The following is a 26,257-nucleotide window of genomic DNA, read 5'->3' on the forward strand; positions in this document are numbered from 1 at the left end:
CTAACCCCATACTGATTCCCTCCAAAACATACTGCCCTTCTCTTTTCAAAGCAGGTATTTCACTGAACTGTCATTTGAAAGGGCCAACTCTTGCAGAATGGAAAACACCTGTGTTTGACAAGATTATGTGGAGCCTTGAATGCATGCAATAAGAAGCAGTTTCCCTTGAAGGCTGTCTCACCCTGTGGCTACATTCTACAGTTGTAAGAATAGACCAAGGGGATGGAGGGGCAGTGGCTGGAGGCACAAGCAAATATTTAGTAACTTGGAATTCTGAAGATGGATCCAGATGACTCCCGGTCAACAGTTGGTCCCTTGTATATTTTGGGCTCCACTTAAAGGCACAACATGAGGCTAGGAGTGCTGAGTGCAGGAGAGCAAAGCGAATGTATGAAAGCCAGAGAGCTGCTATTACATCCACTATGTCCAGTTTGCCAATAGCTCTTTTACGTAGAGGCTTCACAGCATATTTAAATAATTGAACAAGGACATAAAGAATGCTCCTGGGCTGGGAAAGAGAACACTGCCTTCGGGGCTGGGGCTGCCTGGGGCTGGGGACAGGCTTGTGGATTTACAGCCCCTGGTGTATTTGTGAGATGAGAGCTCTGTTTCTCCTGGTTGTTACAGTGATATTGGGAGAATGCAAAGCTCTTGGGGACATCAGATCTGGAATGGCTAAGGAAAACATGATTTGTAGGTTACTTCTCCTCCCCCAATACCACGTAAGCTCCCCCAATCAATTCCAAACAGGAGCCAGCCCTAGTAGCCCTAACAACTCCCCAAATTTATACTCACCCTCTCAGACCCCTGATGCTCAATACAAAGATGTAATGCACCATATATTTTCTTGCTGTTCCCCAAGTTTATAATGCCATTAGCATGATCTACGATGGGCTGGTTTATGGAGAGAGCGAACTAATAATACAGAAAGGAAATACCCATAACCCCAAGGGGGAGGGGCAGGTGAGATTGATGGAAAGTGCAGTTGTCTGGAGAAATGGCAGCCCAGTAATTGAATACCTGAAAGGGGGGGTGGTGGTGTGTATGTGCATGGGTTGGAAACAAGTTTTTGAGCTGGGTTTGGCTTTGTTTTCTCAAGGGAGGTGAAAGGCATGGCAGAGGTGGGTCCCAGGAATGGCTGTCTGATGGAATTAAAGCAGAATTACTGACAATGGGGGATAGTGTAATTTCTCTCCAAAGTCAGGCCCAGGATAAAAAAGGCCTTTGGCTGTTATTTCTAAGAGTGTGTTTCATTCAACATCAAGAATAAATAGCAGTCTGAGACTCCTCCTTTCTGGTTCTGTAGTTCTAGCATGAACTTGACCTCTATGGTCTCAGAGTTTGTCATACCTGTCCTAGTGTAGGACACCTCAGAGCTATTGGGGTGATAGTGGACATTGGGAGAACCTTTCAAGTACAACACAGCAGATCAAACAGAGTGTATTTCATCTCCTCTGATCTTACAGTTGTTCTCTGAAGGAAGCACACTGGTTAAACTTGAAGAGGAAAAGTAGTATGTGGCACCTCCTTTCTGAGCTGGTTCACCTGGGACCCACCCCACCCATGTGTAGATCTTCTAGATTGGTACCCAGAGAACACAGCTTCAGTAACGGATCACTCACATTTTTCAGCGCTGATGAGAAATAACAGGACAACCTCCCATTGAGGACCACCTCTTTGCCAATGGATTAGCTTTCTATAGCAGTTCATCTTAACCATCAGTACCTAGTGTGTGGGCCAGATGGCTCTGTTCAGGTGAGGCTATAGAGGAAACAGCAACTCTAAGGGCACACAAGGACAGAGGCTCCTGCGGCTCTGTAAATGGCCATAGGCCATGCCAGGAGACAGCAGGAAGCCTTAGAAGTTCCTGGGAGAAGAGAACTGAGAGCAAGCAGGGAGACGCTGCCACCCTGGTGTGCTTTCTCCTTACCTCATCGCTCCTCTCATCTCCCTTTCTATTTGCTGGCCAGGCTCTGGCAACTGATCTAAGGGTCTAAGTTGCTATCACAATGCCATCATTAGTTGAAACAAAACCACCCCTTGTAACTGGGATATAGTTACTATAAACGACATATGTTGCTGGACATTCTATTTCTAATAATTGTAATTATGCCTGAATACTTGCTGTTCATAGCACAACTACAATGCTCCACCAGTTCTCCATTCCAGACCAATAAACTCACCTGAACGTGCTCTTTGTTCAGGGGAAGAAAAGTAACTCCACACCCCTGGAGATAGGCAGCGAAACCAGCGCGAGGCGAGATGAAAGCATACTTGGGGGTGCAAGATGGTGCAGCAGATGAAAAGCCACCTGGCAGCCTCACTCTTGGCTAAACAAAAGGACCCTGTCTGCCTCTCAGGGTAGAGAAGAAAGGGAATCGAGGAGCTCCAGAAGGTTTACTGTGGCCAGAGCCTTGCAGGAGGCTCCAAGAGGAGTCACCCTGTGTGTGTGTGTGTGTGTGTGTGTGTGTGTGTGTGTGTGTGTGTGTGTATTTCTGACCTAGTCAGTCTGAATATACTACTCACACATATGCTTTCAGGGTTGACCTTTTGCTGTTGGCAAACCACTTTATGTATACTCCTCACACTCTCAGCATCCCTTAGTTACCTGTAGTTTTTTGTGTGGGGCTGAGGACTCTCTCATAGACTTACCCCCATTTGCATTGGCATGTTTATAATCTAGCTGTTTAGGTAGTCGTGTTGGTGAGACTTTATGGGTAATGCTTTGGACTTTACTAAGAGACAGTCTTATATAAAACTCCCCAATCCTTTGGCTTTTAAAATCCTTCTGCCCCAGTCTTTCCTCTTTTTCAATTGATTTCTCACAGGCATTTGCAATGGTTACCACAATAGCAGACAATTAGATGATAGCCCGGGAATAGAAGACCCTCTTTCTGTTGCATACATTCCCTTTGTATCCTTTATTTCTGCTATAGCTTATGTCCTGAAACAAAAAGCGAATGGTATTTTTTTTTAAAGGCTACATTTCCACTAGTAAGTCAGGATTCTGTTTTGAGTTCTGAAAACAATACCCTCCTCTCAGGGACTCAGTCAATAGTTCAGAAACTTTTATTTACTTAGTTCCCATTTAGTGCATCTCCTAAGAAGATGCTGTCACATCTTCTGGGATGCTTGGCAGCTCTTACTTTGCTTTCTTCGGCTTTTTTAATCTTCCTTTCGAAGCATCTAGGACAACCTCGTCACAAAAGAAACAGGAAGGGGACAAGTGAGAAGAAGAAGAAGAAGAAGAAGAAGAAGAAGAAGAAGAAGAAGAAGAAGAAGAAGAAGAAGAAGAAGAAGAAGAAGAAGAAGAAGAAGAAGAAGAAGAAGAAGAAGAAGAAGAAGAAGAAGAAGAAGAAGAAGAAGAAGAAGAAGAAGAAGAAGAAGAAGAAGAAGAAGACCTCTTGCAAGAAGCACTTGCAGTCCATGAAGTCCATTGTTCCCATTTTCCTACCAGCCATGGCCTTTCTGCTCCCAAAACTTTGGTCAGGCTCACTATGTTGTGATCAGGAAGAGACCCTGAAAGCCGTTTTCTCTGACTTCTGTCATGTTCCAGGCAGATTTCAGATGGGTTTTTCCAGGAGCCTTGACACTTTCCTCCAAGGGAATTGATCTGCCCTTCTGTTCCTGTCCCCAAGGTCAAGACCCAGCCACATAGATAAGACTGCCAGCCTGGTGCCAGCTTTTCATGCCAAGGTGGGCCCTCTAACTGTCTGACTCATGTCCTTCCTATTCCCTTGGAATAAGGCAAGAACTACAGACGATATTCATACCCTATATTTGCATCCAAACCTTCTGGGCTGAGCCAGAACCATGACACCTGTGCAGGGCTGAGCTTGTCCATTGCTTTTATGCACCACCCCTGAAGAACCAAGGTTAGGGAGAGAGGAATAGACTTCTAGGAGCTTCTCTTGGTTTTTCCTCTCAATAGATGGGTTGCACGTGTGTTTTGTGCTTACAAGCAGTGTCTCTCACCACACCACGGCTGGAACCTACCTCAGGTAGCTTCACTCGGCCTTCCTGGAAGGAGCATGTGTTGGGGTCGTGAGTACAAACATGCCGGTATTTACACCAGTGGCAACGGTATGGGCTCTCCACACAGGACAGGCATCTGAGCACAGAGAAGAAGCACACATCTTAGAAACTCAGCCCCAGCAACGCTGTCTTTAGAATCTAGCAGAACATTTTGCTATTGAGAGAGACGACCCTTGAATGATGAACAAATGAAAGTCTCACACAAACCCATCCTTCTCAAGACCTCATGGGATGAACTCCTCAGTCAGAGCTGGAACCCTGTGAGCCTCCCTCTCCCCCCATTGTTGATATGGTCCTTTGCTAAATAGGAGATCAACAAGGAGCAGAGTCTATAGTAACTAAGACAGCCAAAACCAGGTTTTCACTCAAATTGTCTCACTGCTACATAAGTAACACCAATGTTCTGGTAACAGCAGAAGCTACTGAAGCTGCATTCTTTATACTATGTGGCCCAGCACTGTTGCCAACCCCACTCCTAACCTCCAGGAGACAGGCAATTTTGTAAGAATTTTCCATTGTTCAAAAACCCAACATGGTTTCCTGTTGTTACAAGCTCAAAAGCCTTGCTGTACAGGCAGAACTGATCCTCGCAGGCTGTTCCACCGTCTGTAAGGCCTTTCTATTTTCTCTACTTGACCAACCTTTGACCAAAGGAGCATTGGCCCCTCTGGGCCCCTTGTTTTATAAACCTCAGTGCTGGGATTCCCCTAGGCTCTTGGTGTTCTATCTCAATATTAACCATCAAGTTCTTCCATGAGGCCACTAGGCTGCAATCCTTGACCAAGAAATTGGGCAGGTATTGGTTCCAGCAGAGTGCAGGGTCTGAATGCTGTGGTCTTATGAATTTGTGAACCCTCCATCTGATGAGTAAAACTATGGACAGAATGCCATTAAGAGTTGACATTACTGGCAACTCCATGGCAAGGAGTGTGAAGACAACCCTGATATTGAAGCAGCTGGGCTCTGGCTGAGCAGGAGTCAGGCTTCCTTCCCGAGGTCCCAAACTGAGCTAACTTCTAGTCTCATAGATAGCCTTCATAGGCCCTAATTTGTTTTATCCACTTAGAGCCCCCAAGTGACATGTTAGATGCCTACCTATGACGAGAGGAATGCAGAACAGCATGTTAAAACATGCAGAAATGTTGGGGGTCAGGCCATGTGTGTTTCAAACATTCTTCTCTGCAACCCTAGCTAATTTTCTGTCCATGATTAGTATTACTATTTAGAGGGAGGAGATGCCAAAGTCAAACAAAGTTAGAACCAGCCTCCCATGTTTTTATCGCAGGGCCTCAGCCACTCTGCCTTTTCACCTTCCTTTTGCACCTATCAACCTAAGTCCTGACCCAGCCTACAGGGTGGCTTGGCATTGAGTTGACTTGTTAGACCTTCTGACCTCTCCTGAATACATGTAAAGGCTCTCCTCCTATCTCTGGTTTCTCCTCTGTGTAGGTGTGAACTTCTTCCCTTCGTCATCTCTAGTAGACAATGGGAAGGGAATCAGGGTAGAAGATTTATGCTAGAGAAGATGCCTAGGGTAGGGATTGGCAGGGCTCATGCCATATGCTCTCCAGTTTGTCTCTTTCCATTCACACTATAGGTACAGGAGAGAGGCCCATCTTCTAGTGTTAAGGACGCCTCTTTGCAAGCCTCCATACAGTGATTCCTTGAAATCATAATGAGGTCTTCTGAGCTTTGCATGAACTTTGACCCTAGGGGCAGGAAGCTTAGTAACGCTGGGACACTTACGAATTGTGGACACTGCAGTTGTAGAAGACAAAGCTGGTGCTGGCGAAGGTCATCCCAGTCTCCTTTGACTTGAGTTGCAGCTGGACAACATGATGATCCCCTATAAGGCAGAGCCCACCAATGGGGGCCAGGGGAGGTTCAAAACCCAAGCCAAAGTCCCATTAGCAGTAATGTACTCTGGGGAAGAGAGCCACTTCCTCTGGGATGCTGTCAGCTTTCATAGGCCTCTCAAGATTCAGTTCCAGGATGGATCCCTCACACACATATACACACAAGCAAAACAAATTGGGTTTACTCTCCCTTCTCTGTTATGCTACTAGACACCCCCCAGTCACACACACACACACACACACACACACACACACACACACACACACACACAGAGTCAAATGTCCTCATGAGCTGTGCCTGAAAGTCTCATGGAATCAGAATGATAAGTAGCCAGGGAAGACTAAAATGTAGTCCCTCGGGAAAACCATTGCCAGTGTTCATGAGTGGCATTGCCTATATGTATAAATGTGTGCCCATACAAGCTCACTTCATCTCTGAGCAGAGAGACCTGGTCCCAATACTACCTCCTCTGTGGAACTCGGCTCCATGGAGCAAGAGATACTAGATTCCTCAGCTGGCTCCAAGGAGCCATTGGAGCCCATGTTTAATTCACAGCTCTGACCCTAGACCCGGCTTCCAGCCTTGTTCTCGGCCTTTCCCAAGAGTCTCATTAATCAACCAGCTCTGAATAAATGTGACAAACCCACATGGGACAGACAACATGAAATCACTCTACCCAGCCAGCCTGTCCATTACGTGTGTCTAGCCTGTGTCCACTCACACCCTTCCCAGGATAGTTGGTTGTAAGCAACAGGCAGCTATGTGTGGGAGGGTGGGGAGAAGGTGTTCTACAGTCAGAGACCCAGCCATGTGAGTGTGAAGAAATCATCATGGCACCATTGGACCTGCCCCATCATATCCTTGCTGCAGGCTAGCTTCCCTCTTCTACTCTTCCTCCAGCCTAGCTAAATGAGCAGACCACCACCTACACACACCACTACTGTTCTAGACTTGCCTCTACCTACCTTCTCTGTAGCTCCTCCTCATGTAGGATGAGGTAGAAGTTTGTTTGCTAAGCTGGGACTGAGACAGAAGGGCTGTACCAGTTCATTTCCAAGGGCAAAGGAGAAAAATCTCACCTCTATCTCTTTTAGCCATCTGCCCAGTCCCCATTCTGACTTATTCCTGCCCTTAGGCTCCATCAATACCCCACATCTGTCATGAGTTCTGCTACCCAGGCACAATGAAAAGTCTGCCACCCAACTTTGCCTCCTGGGACCACTTGCTCACCATTTTCTGTGATGATCCGGGGCACTTCCTTGGCTGCAGGGGAGTAGCACTGGATCTGATTGCCTATTACCAGCCCATCCATCTCTGACAGATCTTCAAAGGTACAGTTGACACCTGCTGACAGCTCCGGGACATTGTATGTCTCTAGGACCAGCTGTGAACCACAGAGCCAGGCAGGGGAAAAGAGAAGGGGGCGGTGGGGGGCAATGGGGAAAGAAAGGAAGGAAAGCAGGAGAAAGAGAAAGAGACAGACAAAGGAAGAAGAATTATTTACATAAACCAGCTTGTTACAAGAGTGGTGTAGAGAAGGCAGTGGGAGATAGAGATAGAGACTCAAGAAACCCACTTTGATCTGAATGGATTTGGTCCCAGAAAGTGGGAACACTTAGGGGATTTGTGTGCTAGAAGAATTCTGAACAGGACCAGGTTGGCTGATGGGACACCTCTTCCATCCGGTAAAATGAGAACACTAACTGCCAAAGTCCTAGTGCTAGAAGTCAGGGTCTGCATCCCATTCCCCCAACGTACCTACACTGCTCCCTTTATAGATAAAGAGATCACTGCCAACACTCATTGCTACATGGTCTTATTCTATCATTCCATATTTACTTGCACACCAACTAATCTCAAGCTGGTTAATAGGTAGTTAGGTATACCCGCTGAATACTTGATTATAATAGAGTATTACACCTTTTATTAAGCTTGTCATATAATACTATTTTCCTGCACATATAAAATGTATTTTGCGCACATTACCCCACGCTCCACTATCCTCTTTTTCATCCCTCGCTCTCCTATTAGGCCTATTTTCTCCCTTCTTGGCGCTTCCATTTTTATGTTATATATAAATATATGATGTTATGTCTCTTTAATACCCAAGACCCACACATGAGAGAAAACATGGTATTTGTGTTTCTGAGACAGATTTAAATTCACTTAAGAGTATGATCTTTTTTTTGCACCCATTTTTTTTCAAATAACATGGATGTGTTCTTTATGGTTGAAAAGAAAACGATTTCTTTGTGTAAATAAACCCTAGTTCTTTATTCAGCCCTTGGTTGACAAATACTTAGGTTGGGTCCACAAATTAGCAGTTATTAATAGTCCTACAAAAAGACATCACTGCTCAAGTATCTCATAGCCAAGAGGGGTATTATATCTGGGGTCATAGGTGGGGAGGGGAAATCTATCTTTGGTCTTTTAAAGAACCTCTGTGCTGATTTCCATAGTGCCTAGGTTCGGTTAAATTTATTTTTTTAAGATTTATTTATTTATTTCATGTATGTGGTGTATACTGTCACTGTCTTCACACACACTAGGAGAGGGCATCGGATCCCATTACAGATGGTTCTGAGCCACCATATGGTTGTTGGAATTGAACTCAGGACTTCTGGAAGAGTAGACACTGCTCTTAACCTCTGAGCCATCTCTTTGGCCCCTCATTTAAATTTCTATAAGCATTTGTTTTTATTTGCTTTCCTAATGATTGCCATTCTGACTTGAGTGAGATGGAATCTCAGTGTAGTCTTACTTTGTATTACTCGACCACCTTTGGTATGGTATGGTCATTTCTTTGTTCTGATGACTGGAACCTTTTCTTTAATTTTCTTACCCATGTCCCCTTTATTGTGCCCCCAGTAAACACTTCTTGGCTAACATCCCACCCCTGATATAGAGGTGCTCCTGGGAGGCCTTGGTGCTTATTGCTGAGGAGAGTTCTTCCCTGAAGTCGGACCTTCCCACCCTTACCAGCACGTTGTACTGAGAGACAGAGATGTTGTTGGGATGGACCGTCAGCCGGACACACTGCTTCATCTCTGAGGCAAACCTTCGGGGTTCTCTGGAGCGTTCACACCGTTCCTTCCGGGTGCACCTGGCAAGGACACACAAAGATGGGTTGGTCCAGAAAGAGGCAAACATCTTCAGATGCTCTTGGGGCCTATCTAAACCTGAAGTGCTGATTTTGTTTCCTTCTTCAAGGTTGGTCATCTTCTATCATGATTAGCTTTGGAAAAAGGAAGCAATCCCTAAAATTACCAAAAAAAAATAACCTTGAGTCAACCGTAATTCCCCCCACTTCCTTCAAAGTCACACGAAGAGTCATAGTCTAATCTACAGCACATTCACCCATAACCTCTGACACCCTGAACCCCTATTTAGCAAACCTCACTTCTTCCCATATATGTGTATAGTAAAATATATATGGTTTTGCCTTGGTATATGCAGTTCTGTCTGTGTTTCCACACCTTTTAACCCATCCAGTTCCATTGAGATTTATAGAGTACTTTATTTAGCTCTTTTGTACCTACAATCCCTCTGTCCTGACTTCAGGCAGATATGAATTATCTCCTTATTTCTCTAGAGCACCCTGGAGTTTCTTACAGTCCAGAAAATTTTATGTTTTATGTTTTATGTTTTATGATAATTACTGAGATAAAAGTAGCTCACTCCCACAAAGGAAGAGATTCTCAAGAGAAGAAACATTGTCCTCTGTCTTTTGGAATCCTCTGCACGCATTCTAGCAAAGGAGAGAAGTGTAGGTAGGAAAGGGAGAGAGAGAGAGAGAGAGAGAGAGAGAGAGAGAGAGAGAGAGAGAGAGAGAGAGAGCGAGCACAGAGGGGATAAATGGAATAGAGCATAGTAGAGCATCAGAACTCCATCTCTGTGGCACTGGGGGACTGCTACATAAAGTCTCTGTCACTGTTTAATGCCCGTGTTTTACAAAAGCTACTGTATCACAGGTGCACCACATTCAGTGTGGTCTTGGCTTTTAACAGACTTTACTGACAAGGGCTTGAGAAAGATGCACAGAAAACCAAAGTCTGTGCCCAAATGTGTACATCCCTAAGTTCACTGCATGAAGGTATCTGAGCTCAGAGAAGAATATTAAACCCGAGCCAGATAAACCTTACAAATACAGAGTTGTGTCCAGAGGCCAGGATTTGAATACTCTGGAATATGGATTACATTGTGAAGCACAGGCGGGTGAGGTGCTCCAGAGGGACAGGCGGAGATGAGATAGGACTATCTGGAAATCATTCCTGCATGGCTAGTCTCTTTGGACCAAATAGAAAAGGATGTTGTTAGGAGCTGTTGAGGGAGGTCTAGGCAGAGGGGAAAAAGGAAACAGTAGCTAGGGATAGGGAATAACATGGGGAGGGACATGGGAGAAGAATGTCCTTCTGGAAAGGCAGCTGTGGGGGTGGAGTAAGAAAGGAAGGGAGTAGAGGTACTGGGGTTTTCCCCATGGCCTGTGGGCCAACTCTTAGTCCTAGAGGAAGCCCTGCTCCTCCCAGTTGGAGGAAAAAAAGAAGACACCTTAGCCTCTGCTGGAGGCATGGCCTCCAAGTGCACAGCTGGAGATGAGAGTTTAGCTGACTAATGAGAAAGCACAAAAGGAGACAGCCAAAACTGCCTTAGAAGGAAGATGAGAAAAGAAAGGGGTCACCAAGCAGACCTTACAGTAAGTTGGATGAGTGACATGAAAGTCACCCCATCTCTCTATGGTGCAATCACAACCACTAGTTTCTGTGTGCTTACATAGTATAGAGGTGAGGACACTCTATACTATTTAAATTTCCTGTGTCCAACTCGTCTTAGAGGTCAGAATACCATAGAAGGGGATGGTAAGACACTTCTTCATCCACGTCATAGCTCATCTGAGTCCATACCAAGCCCAGGCAAACTCAGAGCCTCTGTTCCTTACAACTACGCTAAGCTTCTAGAAGCTTCCAGACTAAGTAGTGAGGGTGCAGATCCATCACCCCCACACCCCCACCCCGTGCAGACTAAACCATGTTCCTAGCCTTAATGGTTCTCTTACACCGCTAAGGCTCTTTAAACATTTCCTCTCCACCATTCCTCTTAGGTTCACCAGAAAGCACCTGACTATCATGGATACTTGTTAGACAATCCTGAAATCCCTGGCATGAATTCAAGAGGCCTCCAGATCAGGAGGGAAACATCAGGAGTGAGTCTGGGAGTCCCCACAGATTTCTTGGGCTGCTGGAGCAAACTACTGGCCACAAGAGTGTCTGACTCTAAGTCTTGGGAGTTAATTTACCAGGTCCTCAGCAAGGACTCCATTACCTTCAGCCATTAGGCTAATGTTATGAACTTTTGCAGAGTGTCTGAACTGACATTGCTATTAATAGTGTTATTATGCCCATTAGCAGCAGACCCAAAGAACGGGTATGGCTTCAATTATTCACTGACTCCCCAACTTTGAAGTTCTTGTTTTCAAGATGAATCAGTAGATCTGGAAAAAGGTATCTTTGATTAAATTATGAAGAGTGTGTTGTGTTGGGGAACAGGTAGAGCTGCTTCCTGTCCAAACATCACCAGAAGTCACTAAATAGAATAGATGGGCTCTATCTCTACCTCATGTTGGGGGAGGAGGCACAGGTTGCTGAGCAGGGACAGGTCTGACCTGTGTTGTTTGCTGCTACTCAGATTCCCAGGGCTGCATCTTGCTGCAGTTCTAGAAAAGTACTGCATACAGAAAACCATGTGTGATTTACAGCTTTAAGCACCAAGGCAAATGCTTAACCTCTTGATGCCTCAGTCTTTTCTTCTAGAAAATGGGAGCAACATAGTAGCAAACAGCGAGAGGTTCCTAAAGACTTCATGAGATAGAAGGCAGTAAGCAGTTACAAGGAGAGTGGTCCACAAGTGTGAGCTGGTATTGTTAGCCCATCACTTCCCTAACTCCCCATTCCATGGCTCCAAGCTGCAGCTGATGCAGAACGTTCCATCGGGCACATCAAAGGGAGAAGGGAAGGCTGTAGCAGCTTTCCTTACAGTGAAGGTGGAGGGAGGTTCAGAGGCCAGGAAGGACAGGGGAGTTTCTCTATGCATTCTGCATGCTATGGGTTATAGCTTTGTTTTCTTCCTAGCTGTCAAAGCATATTGAGAACTCAGCTCCCTCTCAGTGGACGTTAAGCTTAAGGTCAGAACCAGGGGTGTTTTGACATTTCTACCATCCTGCATGGTTCAGGAGGGTGGAGGCTACCATGTCTAAAAGCACAGACAACTGACCTTAAATGTGATGGGATAATGGCAGAGGAAGGACCGCAGCTTCTGATGTCTTATGGGGTCCATCAAGGTAATAGCCCCTGGCCGTCTGAGGACTGTGGTTGTCTAGTGGCTCAGGCCGGAGTTAGGAAATGTGAAAAGGGTTAATTTCTGGCTTTAGAAGAGCTCCTGAGTTGCTTCTCACCAAGGGCTCCAGTACGTGGGAAGGTATCGCTCTCCATTCTGCAATAGGGGCATCAAGATCTAGCTTCATCCATTTCCCATGTAGGGGAATTGGTACTTTTGCAGACTCAAAAAACATATGCTATGCAACTGAGTTTTTAGGCACTTGTCTCTCTTATACCTAAAGTTGCCTCTGTCCCAAATACAGATGTGCAGGTGACCAGCAGGCCCCACTGGGACCCACCTCCCCTTAGCCTCTGATTTAAGGTCTTCCTTACTGAACAGTCTTTCCTCCTATTCTCATTCTACTTCCTGTGCACTGGGCCCTTACAGCCCTAGACCAGAGGTTCTAACAGCTCCAGGGAGAAAGGCCCCAGGCCTCTGCAAGGGGTTATTATTCAAGCCAGTGGCTCCAATGAGATTATCCTCTCTAATGAAGCAGTTATCTCCGCCCTCCCCTAAGCCTGAACTTTCACTGCTGGAGAATTCCCAGCCAAGTGGAAAATTAGAAGGGAAAGGAATGGAGAAAGGAAGGGGGTGAGTGAGAGGGAAGGAGAGTGGTGGTGATTACGTTTAGTAGAAATTAATTCCTAAACACACAGGGAAATATTAACTCCCAGTGCTGCTGGCCAAGCAAACAGACTTCAGCATGGAAACCAGGTTCTTTGATCGGCTGGCTCAGGTATGCCTCCCAGCTGGAGAGATCACAACTAGGTGGTCTCTCCAGACTCTTCAGTGTGGGCCCACTGGGCTCAGAAATCAGAACCTGTTTCCATTTTCACCATCAGATGGTCTCCAACCCTCAGCACTATGGTTTGACCTTGTCCTATTCTTGAACTGAATCAGTAGGAGCTCTATGCTTAGGTCATAATGAAAAAGAAGAAGAAGAAGAAGAAGAAGAAGAAGAAGAAGAAGAAGAAGAAGAAGAAGAAGAAGAAGAAGAAGAGGGGAGGGGGAGGGGGGAAGGGGAAGGGGAAGGGGAAGGGGAAGGAGGAGGAGGAGGAGGAGGAGGAGGAGAAGGAGAAGAAGAAGAAGAAGAAGGAGAAGAAGAAGGAGAAGGAAGAGGAGGAGGAAGTCAGAAGAAGGAGAAGGAGAAAGAGGAGAAGGAGAAGAGGAGGAGGAGGAAGAGGAGGAGGAGGAGAAGGAGGAGGAGAAGGAGGAGGAGAAGGAAGTCAGGTGGTCTTCCAGATGACCCCAGCTATTGTTTAGGTCTTCAATGTTTCCTATGGATTCATGTGTTATAGCTTTGTTTCCTGGTCTATGGTACTATCAGGAAGTGGAGGGACATCTAGGAGATAGGGCTTGGTGCAATGAAGCTAGGATATGGGGGAAGAGCTTTGAAGAGGCTATGAGACCAGGGCTGCTATGCTTTCCAGTTGCCACATGTTCTCTACCACATATTCCCACCATGGCATACTGGGCTGTCACAGGCACAATGTAACAGAGGCAAGCAAATATGAAAGACCAGGTGGGTTGTAAGCTGGAGTTGACAGATGAGGAGCAGAGGGTAGGAAGAAGATCCAGAGAAGGCAAAGATGCATCCTGGAAGATCTATTTTATTTCCAACAGTCTGTACTGAGGAAGACATTGCTTTTTATGTGAGACACATTGAAACAGTGGCTATGATTGACTCTGATCATCTTTGTTAGGTACTTTATCCAACGTCCTGGTGTTTTCAGGTCCTTAGTGTCATAAGGTACAACAGGCTTGGTACAGGGAAACACTGCTCTGTGCAATCATGGTGTTCCTCTGTCTAAGCACCAGTGTGGCTTGTCACTCTCCCTCTCTCTCCCTATCCCTTTCTTCTCTCTCTCTCTCTCTCTCTCTCTCTCTCTCTCTCTCTCTCTCTCTCTGTGTTTGTGTATATGTGTTTTTCTCTCTGTGTCTCTATCACTGTCTGCCCTTCTGTCTGTTGGTATGCCCTCCTGTGTGTGTGTGTGTGTGTGTGTGTGTGTGTGTGTGTGTGTAAATTTAAACAGGAGACAGCTTTAGAACCAGCTCTTTGGAATGTTCCCAGAGAGCCAGGATGTTAGGCCAGTAAGCTAACCATAATAAAGCTGTATGTTCATATGCTATATGCTTGTGTATACACATTTGTACATGTATGTATGTATGTATGTATGTATGTATGTATGTATGTATGTAAATGTACATATACATGCATGCACATATAAAAACAAAGGCAATGTGGACAAAAGGTGTCTCCCTTGATTACTAGACCCACTTATATTTTGAGACAAGGACCCATCACTGAGTGGGAATTTTACAGATTCAGCTAGGTTGACTTGCCAGTGAGCCCCAGGGATTCCCCCGATCTTTACGTCCCCAGTGCTGGGATTGCAGAAACATATAGACACACTTGGCTTTTTATTTACGTGCAAGGGATCTAAGGTCAGGTTCTCAAGCTTGCATGACAAGAACTTTATAGACTAAGCCATCTCTCCAGCCTCTCTGATTTACATGAGGTGGCATTCTTTACTTGTTGTCCTTACATTATGAAGCATCTATTAAACTCGTAAGTGTACACACACACACACACACACACACACACACACACACACACTGGGGGCAAGGTAGGAGTCAAGACTTAAGAAAGGAAAGCAAGTTTTCTTAAATCAGTTTGCAGCTGGGTAACTATTGAGCCATGGGGAACAGAGTTGAATGTAATCCTAGAAGATACCTCGACATAGGTTGGTGTTAAGGGTGTAGGTCAAGAAGTTAAGAAACAAGACAAGGCTCTGGGATATGCTGACATGGAGCAAGGGTTGACTCATATCTTAGAGTAAAAACATCTTAGAAGATGATCAGAGATGTTGCTTAGGGAACCCAGGTGGCTTGTGGGCAGGCAGGCTCAATGCATAGTCAGTGGGGAAGCTGCCCTAAGGAGGGAAGGAAAGCTTTCTTGGAATGGTTGGCCCAAGCACTCCAATCCTGGGGAAGAAAAGAGAAGAAGGGGCTCTAGAAAGGAGGCCCTGGGGACCAATCCCAGCCTCTACTGACCAGGTCACAGACACCGTAGTTGTATCTGAGAAGTGGCTTCCTACACATCTCATCCTCCAGCTTTGACAGCATGTGGTAAGCTGGATCCTTTCGACAACACTCAGACCTTTGGAAAGGAATCTGGACCTCTCTGTCCACAGATAGCCTCTTAGGTTCTTACTATCCTTCTATTTTCCTTTCTATTCCCTCCCTCCTGTGTGGACAAAACACTACAAGAAAGAAGAAGTGAACATCTGTGTCACCCACTTGGGGAGGGATGGGGCTTCTCCTAACATAGGCCATCTCCAGGACCTGGAGGCAGAGATACTGTGTAAGTCTGCACATGATCTTCCCAATGGTGGTGCTCACAAGTCTTCCAAGGCAGGGTAGTGCCTGGGCCAACCAATGAGCTGGGTCTGCCACAGGCAGTGGGATCCCGTTACCTACCTAGACTAAGATAGGATTCTTTGCTTGGGAATAGTGCCAAGGCAGGGGAAGATGGGAGGGGGCTCAGGGCCTGCCAAGCCTGGAGGGTGTGTTCCAGGCCCAGGACAGGAGACAGCTGTGATGGGACAAAGGCAGACTGGGCTTGGCTGGTTTTATTCCCTTTTGCCCAGATCAGAACAGGTGGGCTCACACACAGAGGAATGCCTGGGAATGCAGGCTGGAAACTGCAGGCTGAATACATCGGCATCTTTCTGTTTGCCGTCCTTGCCATTAGGAAGACAGGCAGGCCTGCAGGCAGGGCTGGGAGCTGCAAAAGAATGCAGTGTGGGGACTTCTCCTCACCCCTGGGCTGGCAGGTACACACATTGACACATTCACTAGTGCAGAGGGAGGGAAGGCAGAAAGAAATAACTGTGCCATCTCTTCAGCCTACTCAGCCCACAACCTCCTGTGACCTCCCGGGTACAACAGCTCTTTCAGTGACATGGGCCACCTGTTTGCAGAGGCTCTGTCCTCAGGCTTCTTGTTCCTTTGGCTTCTTTTCTATGGCTTTCTCTCACCCTCTTGCTCACACACACGCACATGCACACGCACACGCGCACACACACACACACAAACACTCTTACTCCCTACCACCACAGGAAAGGTGGTCAAAAGTAACTATGAACACAGACAAACAGACTCAACCTCACACTTGGAAGGTCCTGTTTTGTTCTTTTCCATGGGCTTCATGAAGATCAAGCTTGCTGGGGCATGTGGCAAGGGCCGCTATCAGTTAGCATAGAGTCTTGCCCAGCATGGAAGCAGGACAAACGTGCTGATTCCTGTAACCATCATTGCACCAAAGGCTTGGTCCCCAAGAAGCTACAGGGCAGAAACAATATAACAGTAATTTTGTATTCCTGAGCCTAGCACTGTGTTCAGCATAGAAAGTGCAGGACTAGTTTTAGGTGTGTGTGTGTGTGTGTGTCCAAGTATTCATGAGTATGTACGTGTGTGTGTGTGTGTATGTGTGTGTGTGCCCAAGTATTCATGAGTATGTACGTGTGTGTGTGTGTGTATGTGTGTGTGTGCCCAAGTATTCATGAGTATGTACTTGTGTGTGTGTGTGTGTATGTGTGTGTGTGTGTGTGTGTGTGTGTGTGTGTGTGTGTTCACAGTACTTTAGGGAATGCTGAAGCTACCCGTGCTGGTTTCTTGCTTCCTGCCTAGCAGAGCCTCTCAGGACCAACAACTCTAGACTGGTTCCCACACTAACTCTGTTACCTGTTCACACCTACCCCTCTCCTTTCTCTTGCTTTGTCCATGTCTTTCTTGTTGCCTCTAAATCATACATGTCCATGATGTGCCCACTGAAAAGGACAGGGCAGTGCAGGGCAGGAAGAGCAACTTCTGTGTTTGACCTGAACCAAGACCCATAGGTAGTACTGACCTTCTAGAGGGAGGCGGTGTTGTCTACCTGGGCTACCCGAGTTTACATATGTTAAAGTTTTTCAGACAGAACCCTTCGATCTATCCATTTGATTCCATACAAGTTTAGAATTGTGTGCAAATGAAAGGTATCTTAGAGACCCAAGTACCTGCCCTTGCTCACCCACCACGCACAGGTACTGTTCTTAGTCATTACCTCTGAGAGGGCAGGGGAAGGACCTGCTGAGTAAGTTCAGTGACTGGTAGTCTGGGCCTATGAGAACTCATGGGCTGTGTCCCACCAAGAGTTTACAAGACCCCTGGGTACAGCTCAATGTCCCTGCCCATCTGCCCTCGTCACCCACTCATACTATGGAGAGCAGCACCCTGATGGTGCTGAGATCCGGGGACTCTCATGACAACCTCTATCATCCATCTCATCCTCGAGTTTTCACGATAAGCCATGGCTCTCCCTCCTTACAAATGTAGATGCCAAGGATCTTCCATATAGTGCTGTGGCCAACCTTCGATACTTGCAGATTCCATATTTCAAATCCTGTTAACTGTTAACACTTATAAGTGGCTCCCGAAGCTTGTCCTCATGGCATTTTTGAGGTTTCTCATGACTGTATGCAGAGAGGGAAATGGTCCAAGACACATGTTCCCAGCTAGAGTAGGAAGAGGTGACATTCTGCCTTCCTGTTTCAGTAACTGCATTATAAATGAGGGTCCTTTGAGGCCTACTTAGTGCCACACTTTTCGAGTTTTGTACTTGTTTGACTTTGAAGGATTTACTTCCCAGTATTCCTAAGCACACCGAGGTCATGGTGTGACACAGGGAAGGTGTGATATGTGTATGTTAAAGAAGCATCATTCAACCAACTGTAAACCCACAAGCTGGAAGGATATGCAGGGAAATCATGAGACATGTCATCTGGGTATGAAATTATAGTTCTGTTGGCTGAGTTGAACGTTAATGAATTAACAATATTTACTAAGGAAGATACCTCAATACAGATGTTGAGCAAATGAGGTTATGTATCAATTCATTGGTAAGAATATGGCCAGTGGTTTCAGTAGCCTGACCCTCTATTCCTTTTAGGGGAAGTGGTTTGCTACTTTGCTAACTCATTCACAGTTCTTTATAGAATATCACTAGTACACACAATGCAAATCAGCTGTACTCACAGCCTCACAAGTGTACAAAACAGGAGAACTAGACTGCACTGATTTCAGCAAGATCCCCTGTCATAGCCACATAGTCGTTCTCACTGTGGCTCCTGGGGCAGAGAGGCCCCAGAAGCAGCAGCTCGGTGTTGGGCGGCAGACAAGACAACCCTTGTTCAGCCCCTGCTCTTAGTAAGGTTTGACATCTAGTATGCAGACTGGGGTGAGATGCGATTGCCAGGCTGAAGGAGATAAGGAGAAGCCGCAGGAGCATCTGCCAGCCAAGAAAAGACAGCTTGAAATGGTGACAGCCTCGGGGATTCAAGCACACCATTCAAGGACCATCTAGAAAATCACTGGAGTCTACCAAAGCCCAAGAGGAAGGACACTTGGGAGCTCTCAGCTGTTGCTGCAGCCTATGAGATCTTTGACTACTCTACCAGGGGTCTACTAACCACAAAGCATCTGACCCAAGTAGTTGGCCTTATCAATTCTCCTATAACTGAGTGAAGTAGGCAAATCACACATCCTCTTTCCAGGCCACAGGGAGAGTGCTGGGGAGATTTGGATCTGAATTCTGTGTCAGACGTTGCATTCATGTCTGTGACTGTTTCCATTAGGACATTCTGATACAAACTGCTGGTTTCTTTATAGGATATCCTGCTTTACGAATGACCCTGAGTATTTGGCTTTAGTTTACCCTTGTTTTTTGCCATATGAGTCAGAGAAAGGGGAAGCTGAGGCCATAGAGATAGTGTATGGGATTTTTTTCTTCTTCTTAGACTTGCTTAGCCCAGCTGTGGAGGTAAATTCTCACTGAGATCAGTGCCATCTGGGGCCAGAATAGCATCATGACACAAATTAACATGGACACAGAAACCTGTGTTTTGGTCCTAAAGGATTTCATGGAGGGGTCAGCTTTTCTGTTTGCCCTGGAGGGACACTAATACAATGCTATAGCTACTAAGCATGTTCCACCAAACAGTAAGCTAGGTGGCTTCCAAGTCCCCAAGGAAGGCATTAGGTTAAGAATGCATTCATTCCTTTTCTGGGAGATTCTAATGTGCAGGAGAAAGAAATATATCTCCTTCTTCCTTACAAGGTAGCATTAGGGAACTCTTCTGGCTTGACAGGAGCTGGTATGCATTCTAAATGCGCCTCTCCATTCTCCTTTGTGTGTGTGGGGGGGGGGGGGCAATGCTGGGTTCCACCACACTATTACCAGGGGCCTTGATGTACACTTTGAGCACAGCTTCCAACCTATCTTAGAGTTGTGTGCATTTCAGCGTGGCTCCATGGTTCTCAATTTCTCTCTGTTATAATACCCCTAACACATTTCAGGCCTTCCCTTAAGGACTCAAGGCCTCATTATGTCCGGCACCCAGAAACAGGGAAGTTGGCTGTTCTCTTGGAAAGACTTATGAGAAATTAGGAGGGTGTTTTTAACTGTCAGAATCTAGAGAATATTTCCTTTCTATGGAAGAGGAAAGAGACAAGATCCCACCTTCAATTTCTTATAGTTTAAAATGACTGAAAATTACAATAAGTGACATTGGTCCCAAGAAATTCAGGTTGTTAATGGGAAGACTAAAATCTTACTTTATAATGTGTGCTAGCTCAGAGAATACCAGGTTTCAAGTGGCCATAGATATCAACCATAGCTAAAGTAGGGCTAAATTCTATTCAGATGGGTCTAACTCTGGTGGCTGATAGGAGGGGAAAATAAAGATCTTGGGACTAGAGAGATGGGTCAGTTGGTAACTATTCTGCCAGAGGACCCAGATAGAATTCCTAGCATTTACACAGCAGCTCACAAACACCTGTAACTCTAGTTCTGGGGATCTGAGACTGGACTCTAGTGCTCCAAGCAAACACATAGTGCACAGACATATATGCAGGCCAAATACCAATACACATAAGATAAAAATTAATTACAATTTAACAATGATCTTCAGTTCTTTCCTCTTTCCTGGCTAGTTGACTGCATCTCTCAGTTCAGCCATCAAGTTACTATTTATTTCCACTTTAATATGACTTTAACATTTATTGTCTTCTAGAGAATAAATGGAGTCCCCCCTAAAGTCGACATACAGGGGGGGGGGAGTACTGTCACGATGTGTAGGGGTGCTCTGTAAATTGAAGTTGGACAAGTCCAGGATTCTATCTCTGTGCTTCCTCAGGGTGTCATGGCCAGGGTGACTGCCATATTCTGACCTGTCATCATGCCATGGTGCCATTGCCATATATATCTTAGTGGAGCTGGACAAGTAAAAGTGAACCCAAAACGAACAAAAGAGCAATGAAGCTTGCAACAGATGGAAGAAAGGAAGGGTGAGGATGAAAGGAGTGCACATGGGGTGAGAGGAAGACAGAGAGGAGGAGGGTGCAAGCCCCTGGGAAGAAACAGGAGGAGGCAGGAGGCCGTGATCAATGGTACTCACGTGTTGTGGAGCACACACCAGCCACAATGGGGGTCACCTGAGCCGAGACACTCGCCACAGCTCCGATACTGCCCACAGGACTCCACAGGAACTCTGGTAAGCTAGAACAGCACATTGAAGACCAGACGGTCAGTCACCAATCTTCAGAGTCCTGATGGCTCACAGCTAAGATTATCATTCTAAATCCAATCACGTCACCCAAGATACCAGACGAGCACGATGGAGCTTAGAGCCCCAGAACCAAAGAGACTTTGAGGCGACATATTGGAGTAGGTGACTGCATAGCATCCTGAGGATACAACCACTTTCTCGGTTCTAAGATATGTATCTGGAAATCAGGCGACATTGACTTCATATAAAATACCATAAAAATAGACTTACATGCTACACTTTTAAAGTTTCCCATTACCCACACCCCCAAATATTTCTGCAAATACTCAATCGATTGCCTATTTGTTTCCTATCAAAGCAGTGCGGCTGAATGTTCATTCTTTCTCCATCTTGTTTCACTTTCTCTCACACACCCCCCTTCCGTTAGGTCTTGGCACTTTTATTTTTTCCAGAGCGTACTGAGCCCTCACCCAGCACCCTTCTCTCTTCTTCCTCCTCGCTGTTTAACAAGGTGCTGGATCTACCCTGTGGCTGTCTTCTGCCTTCGCCTGCTCCGTACTGTTGACCAACTTGCTCCAAAAACTGATTTCACTGCGGTTCTTTCAAAGATCAGCCTTGCTATTTTCCCCCTACCCACACCCTTTTCATGATTCGAGGCTTCCTCTCCAGCCCAGAGACTTTACATTCGCTTCCAGCAGCAGCTTGTTAACATAAAATGTTCCACATGACATTTTCACTTAGCTCAAATGCCTCCATTTCCTGCGCACACTTAAATATCGTTTGAGTTTCTTTGTTCTCCATGGCAGCCTTGATGTCGCCTTACATGATGCCCAAGTACCAGTTATGTAGTAGGTATTTAAAGATGACACTTGATCAGATGGAATTTTTATTTTCTTTTTATAACCTTGGTCTTTATTTTCCATTTTGCTAGTTTCTTCTTTAAAAAAAAAGTTTATTTTTTTTAAATTTTGGGATATTTTATATTATCTATTTTTATCCCAGTGGAGAGCTTCTTGCCTAATCTTTTAGTGACTAGATGGCAGGACAAACTAGCTACAGCCACCATCAGAACTAGCACAGTAAATTGTACATGCTGACCCGGCTGAACCATCTCTGCTCATGAGTGAGTACAGAGGCTGTTTCCCCTGCTGTTCCATAAAGCATCTGTGCTGTACAATTATGTCCACTTGGCAGGGGCTACTTGTAACTCACGCACAGTCAAACTGGCACCAGAGCCTGCTCAATTAGTCTCCACACTCTTTTGGAATTAATTAATAATTAATTCCAAGTCCCACCACGGGCTCCTTTCCCTTAATTTCCTCATTTCCTTTATCTATCTTTTTGTAGCTGTCTCTCCTCATTCTTCGCAGCTTCACCCTTGGCCTTTATGGCTTGCTCTTATGACGTGGCTTTGAATTTGGAATTTTCTGTATTTTTCACATTTATTTGTGTGTGTTCATGCATGCACACTCGCACACATTTATCATGCACACATGTGGGGGATAGAGATCAACTTCAGGATTCATTTTCTCCTTCCACCATGCAGATTCTAGGGATAGAACTCAGGCGAGCAGGCTTGGCAGTGAGCATCAGAAGCCACTAAGTCACCTCTCTGGCCCCTGGAATTTTATCATAATTTCTCTCATTGCCCAGGTGATTTCCCCATGACCTCAATGCCTTTATAATTAAGTTTGATGATCAGGTTTTATGAATTATATTGCTGCCTCTGCAGGCAGCTAGGAATTTAGCTTATTCCTATTGCCACTAATTTTTCTGCCCCTCCTTAAGCAAAAAACCTTCTAGTCACATCAACATATGCATAATAGTGCCCAACCCAGAGGACCCTGACACCTAGGAATTCAGGAGTAGGAATGAGATTCATAAGCTATTTTCAATATTTCCAAAAGCCTATTGGAAATTGGATTGTTGCTGTTTTATGTGGTTATGCATACTCATGTGTGTCCCATATTAAAATAGGAAATATATTATTACTTAATAAATGCAGTTTGTTTAGTAGACAGAATCTTTCAAAATGTGACTCCCTGAGGGGAGATATAATAAAAGGGACTATAGATGGTGAGAGTTGGGAACCATAAGTACATAATCATGTGTTCATGGGTTCCAGCTGCCTGTCTGGCACTCCATATTTTGCATGGGCTTAAAGGAAAAAAATATCATGGCTTGTTCAATCAAAAGCATTTTCTTGGCCTAAACTTAACTAACACTCTCTCCAGTTTCTCATATTGACATGTTTGATAATCTGTCTTGCATGGAATATACCCTGGAATTCCAGGGCTAGCCCTGGGGTTTCAGGGTTCACTCTAAGGTATGCCCTGCAGTTCTGTAGTATACCCTGAGATGCTGGGATTCTGCAATGTTAGCTTGGTTTCTGGGGTGTATACCCTAGAGTTCTAGCGTATTCCCCAGGACTGTAGGGTTTGCCTTAGAGTTCTGAACTTTTTCCTGGGATTCCAGGGTGTTTGTGTTGTCTGGAGTTCTTGGGTATGCCACTTTGAGGAAAGAGCCAGCCACTGAGTAAGCCAGACACCTCAGAAACCTTTGCATTCTAAATATAACTTGCAAGTGGTTTTTAATAATGTCAATAGCCCAAAATTATAAAATCCTTCTTCTCTTAATTTTAAACAGCTGCCGTTTTCTGTTTGGTTGGAAAGGATGCTGGGGCCTGAAGAGGGAGGTTCAAAGCATCCTCAGCCATTGCTAGCAATGAGAACCTTGCTGTCTCTGAGACTTGGTTTTCCTGTCCTTAAATATGGAGATAAACCCTGCTCCCATTGTTCCTATTCCTGAAGCATATGACCACAAAATGGATTCATAATGGGTGTGGGGTCCAGCACCTCACAGGTGATGGTTAAGATTTACACAGGCTATCCTGTGCACAATCCACCCTCTGTAGCTCAGTACACTGACCATTCTCCCAAGTCATGGAGACATCACAGAGCCTTCCTATGTTTGGGGAGCTACAGACCTGTAAGACATAGCCCTTCTTTGTCCTTTCATTATGTCATTTCCTCTTTGAGTGTGACATCAGCCCATAAGACATTCACCGGTCCATACTTCAGATAGGGCTCTCAAGTTACCTGAGCATCCTGGACTAATTCAGACCCTATCTTGGCTTCCAGGTGAGCTCCATGCTGTTCTTTGATTTCAACTAAACACCTATATGGGACCAGGTACGCAACTAATCTCCAAAAGTTTGAGAGCTAGGTCTTGGCTACTGCTTTGCTCCCATCTCTCCAGATGAACTTGAACAATTCTCTCTGGGTCTCTTTTCAGTTATCTATAAAATAAGCAATGGTATGGGTTCATTCTAGAATCCCTTTTGGATCTGATATTCCAGCTGCTTCTAAGTGTCTAGACAAAACCCAAGTCACCCAAGGCACTCCTCTCTGTTAGACTTTCAGGGGCATGTGTAAACATGACACTGGGGACTTTTGAGAAACACACCCTGAGGACCTGGGAGTCTAAAGTTTTCTCTTTGAAAGGGTAGAGATCTTTACCTTCCTTCCAACTAGTTCCCACCAGGCATCATGTCATTTTTACTACTTGCTTATGAGGCTGATCTAAACGTTCCCCAGTCTTTTAAAGCATGGATGCAAAAATTAAGGAGCCATACCGGAATTCCAATAGGCAAGAGAAAACAGTTATCCTTTGAAGGATTAATATCATCTCTTTTCCCTTTGCAGGACCTCCCTGGGGAAGGGCAGGAACCAGGAATTCTCAGAAGTCCCTCTCTCAGGTAACCTGCTCTCCAGCATGGCCTAACACTGCTGGTGGCTCCATCTTCTCTAGCCACAGCTTTGGTTGCTTCCTTGTGGACAATTCTAGAATGTGTCAGAAGTTTTCCTGACACTTTAGAATTACTTTTGCAAACTGGAATTAGTACAGCCATTTATCTCAGTTACAAAATATATACACAAAATCCTGGGTTCCCTTTTACCTCTTGCTAGTATGTTGCAAAGGTGGCCAGATGGCTTCTCAACCACCTTGCCCCTATGAGTCCTCACTCTCCCCAGGGTCTGGATTCTCTATCTACACTGGACACCAAATAAAGCTGCCTCTCCACCCCCCCACCCCCACCTCAGTTCCTCCCCTGACCCTGGAACACAAACCACTCCAGATGCAGAGCCACACGATTAATTAAAAGCACCACACGCTGATTAAAGTCTTAAGCTACAGTGCCAGGCATGCTAATTAACCAAGTGAGGGAATTTAGACCACAGGAAGAGGTGAAAAAGAAGTGTGTGTGCTGAGGGGCTGACTTCTGTTGGGAGAACAAATCAGATGACAATGTGACCTAAGCTATCATAATGATAGATGGTGTCAGAGACCACAGAAGATTGAGGTCCCTCCCCTGGCCACTAGATTCCAGGACAGGTTGTTGATTGATGTGGCTACAATGTAGCCTTTAGTGCTTCCAGAGAGGGAGCCCCAGCCCTATTCAGGACCACCCCACATTAGAGCAGAGGGAGACTGTAGCTCCTGGAACAAGAGTGGGATCTGCACAGAATTGTCTTGGTACACTGTCTTCTCTAGGCAGTGAGAAATTCCTCAAAAACAGATTTGCCATGTGAGACAGTGACTTTGCTACCAACTACACAGTCAAAGGATGAGTAAGACGGGCCTCAAAGACACATTTGCACATTTATGTTCATAGAATTATTTTAAAATAATTTTATTATTTAAATTTATTTATTTATATTTAAAAATGGAAGCTACCTAGAAGAATGGATGAACAAAATGTGGTATGTGCACACACTGAAATGGTATCCAACCTCCAAGGGAAAGGAAGTTGGGGAGCACACATCTGTAATTCAGCACTCTGGAAGCTGAGGCAGGAGAAGTAAGAGGCCAAGCCTGGGCTACATAGAGAGACCTTATCTCAAGAAGTCAAGAAAAGAAGGGAGGAAATGAGAGAGGGAAGAGGGGAAAATTCTACATAAACATTAAGGATGATATGTTACATAAACAGACAATCATCGCAACACACATGAGATTGCCAGAGATTCACAGTGACACGTTAGAATGGTGGCAGCCAGGGACTGAAAGGAAAAAGGGAGCATTGAATTGCTATTGAAATGGGTACAGAGGTTCAGGATAGAAAGACAAAATGTTCTATACATGACTATACCACTTATCTGTACCCTAATGCCCATGAGGAGCCAGAAACAGTTAAATAGCTAATTTCATGCTATATCTATTTTACAGTCATTATTAAAACGCTATAGAAATGGTCAAGATTGGATGTTGGCTCATCTTCAGCAGAGCAGAGTTCACATAAGAAGACCTGCTCACTCTTCCGGTCAGAAAAGCACCGGGGTAGCGAGGGCACAGGGTCGGCTGACACTCGCCAGCTACCCACAACA

The 26,257-nt window shown here is 45.3% G+C and overlaps 1 protein-coding gene across 2 annotated transcripts in view; it reads right to left on the bottom strand.

The window, feature by feature from the left end:
- Window positions 1-26,257, bottom strand: part of Plxna4 (plexin A4) — a 452,006-nt gene that overhangs the window by 85,789 nt on the left and 339,960 nt on the right. For both annotated transcript variants that reach the window (XM_021164546.2, XM_029478188.1), the window contains 5 exons: window positions 20,763-20,863; window positions 8,872-8,995; window positions 7,123-7,276; window positions 5,782-5,881; window positions 3,997-4,111 (listed from right to left, as the gene is read on the bottom strand). In XM_021164546.2, the coding sequence (XP_021020205.1) occupies window positions 3,997-4,111; window positions 5,782-5,881; window positions 7,123-7,276; window positions 8,872-8,995; window positions 20,763-20,863 (594 nt within the window). The remainder of the gene's footprint in view (window positions 1-3,996; window positions 4,112-5,781; window positions 5,882-7,122; window positions 7,277-8,871; window positions 8,996-20,762; window positions 20,864-26,257) is intronic.

The sequence above is a fragment of the Mus caroli genome, chromosome 6, assembly GCF_900094665.2.
Source record: "Mus caroli chromosome 6, CAROLI_EIJ_v1.1, whole genome shotgun sequence".
Taxonomy (NCBI): domain Eukaryota; kingdom Metazoa; phylum Chordata; class Mammalia; order Rodentia; family Muridae; genus Mus; species Mus caroli.